Source organism: Sinocyclocheilus rhinocerous, unplaced genomic scaffold (genome assembly GCF_001515625.1).
Source record: "Sinocyclocheilus rhinocerous isolate Xijiao unplaced genomic scaffold, SAMN03320098_v1.1 scaffold5768, whole genome shotgun sequence".
In the NCBI taxonomy this organism is placed as follows: Eukaryota; Metazoa; Chordata; class Actinopteri; order Cypriniformes; family Cyprinidae; genus Sinocyclocheilus; species Sinocyclocheilus rhinocerous.
In genome coordinates, this window is record NW_015644805.1 from 91849 (window position 1) to 97350 (window position 5502).

At 33.9% G+C, this 5502-nt stretch overlaps 1 protein-coding gene across 1 annotated transcript in view; it reads right to left on the bottom strand.

The window, feature by feature from the left end:
* Window positions 1-5502, bottom strand: part of LOC107758821 (cytosolic acyl coenzyme A thioester hydrolase-like) — a 22722-nt gene that overhangs the window by 11108 nt on the left and 6112 nt on the right. The window contains exon 3 of the mRNA XM_016576649.1: window positions 4403-4587. Coding sequence (XP_016432135.1) covers window positions 4403-4587 — 185 coding nt within the window. The remainder of the gene's footprint in view (window positions 1-4402; window positions 4588-5502) is intronic.

Genomic DNA, 5502 nt, shown 5'->3' on the forward strand with positions numbered 1-5502 from the left:
ACAGGGGAGAAACTGGGTCACGGAGCACATGGGGAGGGAAAACACAAAGACAGTCCAGGGGCGTGACAGTATGAAGGGCTAAGCCATTTGGCATAATATTTTAAAACAATGTCAACAAATTATCATTTAAAATAATTAAGACAAAAATGGAAATCTGATCATTTACAAGGCAAGCTTATATATATATATATATATTATTTATTTATTTATTTTTTTTTTTTGGGGGGGGGCATGTAATATCAGCATTAGGGATTATATGGACCACTATGGCATTTTAAACAATTTACATATCATAGTTAAATTTAAAAAATTTTTTCTGATACTGTTTTTGTGTTATGTGTGCTATCTTTGAATGTCAATGGTCTATTGCCTAATATTTATCTTGAGATAAATGGAAACTGTGACAGATTCCTGTGACAGATGTGTTTTATATGCACCGGTGTTTTGTTATATATATTGTTATATTTTATTATATGTACCCCCTCTTTGAGTGTCTCTAATCGGGCTCGCTTCACAGCACTGAAACGGCACTTGTAGACCTCTCAAAGATCTCCTCATGACCACTGACTCTGGTTCCATCAGTATCCTAATTCTCTTAGACCTCTGCTCTGCTTTTGACAACATCTCTTATAGAATTCTCATCTCAGATCTTTCTGCTCTTGCCATTTTTGGAACTGCTCTCGCCTGGTTAATTTAGTATCTGTCTGACATCAACATTATATCTCTATCCGTCAGTCTAAGTCCACTACTACCTCTTTCACTCATGGTGTTCCTCAGGGTTCTGTGCTTGGTTCTTTACTTTTCATCACTTATACGCTTCCATTAGGTCACATAATTAATTGACATGGTTTTATCTTTCATTGCTATGCTGATGACACTCAACCAGTGTTGGGTAAGTTATTCTAAAAAAGTAATTAATTATTAGTTACTAATTACATCTTCAACAGTGTAAGTTTCAACTAATTACTTTCTAAATCCTATATCAACCTCGACAAGTTAATTTATTCTTTCAAATAAATAATAGATAACTACATAAATTATTCTGGTCACACTTTAGATTAGAGTACAATTCTTACTATTAACTAACTATTAACAATGACTTTTGCCTCAATATACTCCTAATTACTGCTTATTAATACTTAGTAAAGTAGTTGTTAAGTTTAAGAACTGGGTAGGATTAAGGATTTAGAATAAGGTCTTGCAGAATAAGACATTAATATGTGTTTTTTTAAAGTAATAATAAACAGCCAATATCCCAGTAACCAACTAGTTAATAGTGAGAATTGGACACTAAAGTGTTACCAATATTCTTATTAACTCACCAAAGTATTTAAAGTGAGAAGAGTACATAAAAAGCATGCATTTTAAGGTTAGACTTTAAATGTTAAATCCCCTACTTTATACTTTTTCAAGGGAGAAGTAATTAAATTACAGTAACTAATTACTTCGTAACTAATTACACGAAACACTGCACCAAACCTTACATCTATTCCCAATGTACTTGGCATACTTTTTGAATATTCTCTCTCCTTCCCTCTCATTACCTAATTTAATAAGTCTGCTTTTTACCTACTGTTATTGCTCATCTACATCCCTCCCTAAATATCAATAATGATGAGATTCTAGTTCATGCTTTTATCACCTCCTGACCCAATTGTTGTAATTCTGTCTTCTATGATTTGCCCATCAAGCCAATTAATAAGCTTCAATGTATCTAGAATTCTGTATCCCAGGTCCTAACCTTTACTAAGAAATCTTACACATGGTCTTGTCCCTCAGTAAATTTCAGATCTCATTCATCCCTACACCCAAGTCTGCACATTAAGGTCTCCTGATACTGGTTTACTACTGATACCATGGTACAAGTTTTGGTGAGAATCTTTATTGTATAAAGCGCTATATAAATAAAGGTAACTTGACAGCCAGGTCAATCAAGTTATGGATGGAGGGCCACCAGATCAAGACCCTGTCATGGCCAGCCCAATCTCCAGACCTGAATTTGAAAACCTCTGGAATGTGATCAAGAGAAAGATGGATGGTCACAAGCCACCACATCAAACAGAGCTGCTTGAATTTTTGTGTCAGGAGTGGCATAAATTCATCCAACAGCAATGTGAAAGACTGGTAGAGAGCATCCCAAGCTGCATGAAAGCTGTGATTGAAAATCAGGGTTATTCCACCAAATACTGATTTAAGTTCAATAAGTTAGATAACTTAAAACATTAGTATTGTGTTGTTTAAAAATGAATGTGGACTTGTTTTCTTTGCATTATATGAGGTCTGAAAAAACTGCATCTTTTTAGTTATTTTGACCAGTTGTCTTTTTTTTGCTAATAAATGTTCTAAATGACTATATGTTTATTTGGAATTTGGGAGAAATGGTGTCAGTAGTTTAAAGAATAAAATATAAATGTTCATTTTACTAAAACATACTTACCATATTTTAATACATTTATTTCATACTAAGTATACTTCAAATCCTGACATATTTATAGATGTATCACTTAAGACTTATTGATATAAAATTATAATTAAACTTTATTTGTTTTTTTTTATTGCACAATGCACATTTAATATTATGCCTAAAATGTGTTTTAATATCACTATTAATAAGGATTGTATGATCTCTGTATAGTATGCAATATAAAATGCAAGATATTTAAAGTGTACCTGAAGTATACTTGCAATAGTTCCACTTTAGCTCAATCAGTATACTTCAAATCCTGACATATTTATAGATGTATCACTTAAGACTTATTGATATAAAATTATAATTAAACTTTATTTGTTTTTTTTTATTGCACAATGCACATTTAATATTATGCCTAAAATGTGTGTGTTTTAAACTATTAATAAGGATTGTATGATCTCTGTATAGTATGCAATATAAAATGCAAGATATTTAAAGTGTACCTGAAGTATACTTGCAATAGTTCCACTTTAGCTCAATCAAATATACTCAAGTATATCTTTAGTTAGAACTCAGCACTACTTCCGCACAATTAAAGTGCTTTAAGCACAAAATTAGTTGTTCCAATTTTGCAGGCATTAAGTATTAGTAGAGTTTAGTTTACCAAAAGTACAACTGCAATATTTCAAATACATTTAAGTATATTTTTTCACTAGGGTATAAATAGTAAAACTGGAGAAACTGAGAATTTTGCAAAGGTTTTTTCCAGAGGTGTATATACAAATAAACAAATACAGATGTTTATTAACATGTTATGTTCCTTTTGAAATCTGACATTTTGAAAAGCAAGATCATTTAAATAAAATAAACGGAATACAATAAAAAAAAAATGGTGATCATTTTTGGGAATAAGCATTAATTTTACCCCAAATTATAGAATCACCCAGCTGCTTCTGGACTCAGTGTGCACAAACAACTGAGAGTAGGTTGTGTATCGATGCTGCACAGTGTGGCTATTATGAGTTTTCAGTAGGGAGCTGAGAATGCCAGCATCTATGGAGCTTACCTTCTGTCACTACCATATCGCTCTGCATGCATGCTTACAGCCAAAATGATGATTGATTGGCCTTCTGTTCAAGAATGAATATCTGCCTGAGGCCAATCTTATGTAAAGCCTTTATTTGTTGCATAAGTCATGTGCTCATGAGGGTCTTGGGGCACATATTTTATTACATCATTACATGACCCAAAATATTTATTATATAATGACTGATTCAGGTGTTTTCTCACAACCAAATTACAAACCAAATAACACACAAAGAAACTACTCATTAGGGTACGCCTAAACTTCAACACATGGTCCTTTTGGTCATTGTGGGGTAGACTGTGATCAGACTCATGATTTTCACCTGTGGAATGATAAAATAAGAGGAAAGAATCCCATAGACTTTCACTGAAGGTGTAGGTGTAGTCCCACTTAAGTGCATCAAAAAAGCACTCTACAGTAACTGCATTTGAAATAAATGTAAACTTATATTTTTATTTAATTGCAAATAACACAAAAGTGCCCAAAAACATTGTATTCAGTTCACACCTAAATTATACTATTTCCTTACTTATTTTTCACTTCACATTTTGCAGTAGGCATTCTTAATTTTGCATTCTTTTATTGGGTGCTCTACAACCAGTACAGCCCTGTTCTGCCATGATGAATGGAAAGACCAAGGACTGAAAGCATCACCCTCAAGAAGACAATTTCAAATAATCATCCATAGTCTTTTGTGCTGCCTCATGTTAGGAAACAATCTTGAAATGTAGGTCACCATGTCCTGTCTCATGCACATGACTCAGAATACATACTAGACAGCGCTTTTTACACTAAAACTTCATTTAAGGTTTGTTTGTTTTTGTCTCAAAAGTGTTACATTCACATTATATTCATCAATATTCCTATATCACAGTAAATACATGTATAAACTCTGCATTACTCACCTTCAGCGGTGGCACTAGAAGGGGCTTGTTTTCTTTGTCCAGGGAGATGTAGGTGAAGAAGGCTGTGACAGCCCTATATTTTCCCTTCTCAGCCTCCACCAGTGGGTCAGCGTCAACGAAAACCTCAATCTCTATTGACTTATTACTGGTGAAGGTCATTCGGCCGGAAACAGTAATGACACAGCCTGCAGGGACACATCATGTCAGGTATTACATCTACTGATATTACATGATGCCGCATTCATTGTAAGACAAATGTGTCCACAGAATTAAACAGCCTGCTGATATCGAGCTTTTCTGGTGGGACACTAAGTGTTACAGTAAGCAGGAAAGTTTATGTACTATGTATACACTAATCTAATAAATATACAATAACAACACAGTTACAGATTTAATGTGGCAACCTTATTATTATGATTAATTTATGAGTACATAAACAGTGGGTTCTAACCACAATTCAATGTGGAGACTCAACTAAAAATAAGCTATTTGTAAAAACATTGTCTGTTATTTTTTTTCCCCCGGCTATTATTAATTTATTTTTTAGTGGTCTGACGTGTCATCTGTCATCTAAGGAATCAAATAAAATAGCTGTAGTCACAAGGATTTCAGAGACCTGTGCCTAATGTGATGCCTGCCCTTGTTTAAAGGGGTCATATGATGTTGCTAAAAAGAACCTTATTTTGTGTATTTGGTGTAATTCAATGTGTTTATGCGGTTTAAGGTTAAAAAAACACATTATTTTCCACATACTGTACATTATTGTTTCTCCTCTATGCCCCGCCTTTCTGAAATGCATTGATTTTTACAAAGCTCATCGTTCTGAAAAGCGAGGTGTACACTGATTTTCCAGCTAGTGCATTGTGATTGGCCGAATTCCTCAAGCATGTGACGGAAATGTTACGCCCCTACCATACTGTATTTCCGTATGTCCCGGCGCGACGAGACAAAAACATTAAAACCCATTATAAACGAGGCATTTGTTGCATCCAGTGGGGACATAATTACGGATTATAATGACTTATACTGTCTTTTTACGCGTTGCGTTGCGTATAAACATAAACATAAAACCATGTCTGCATTTGTGATCGGAAAAATGA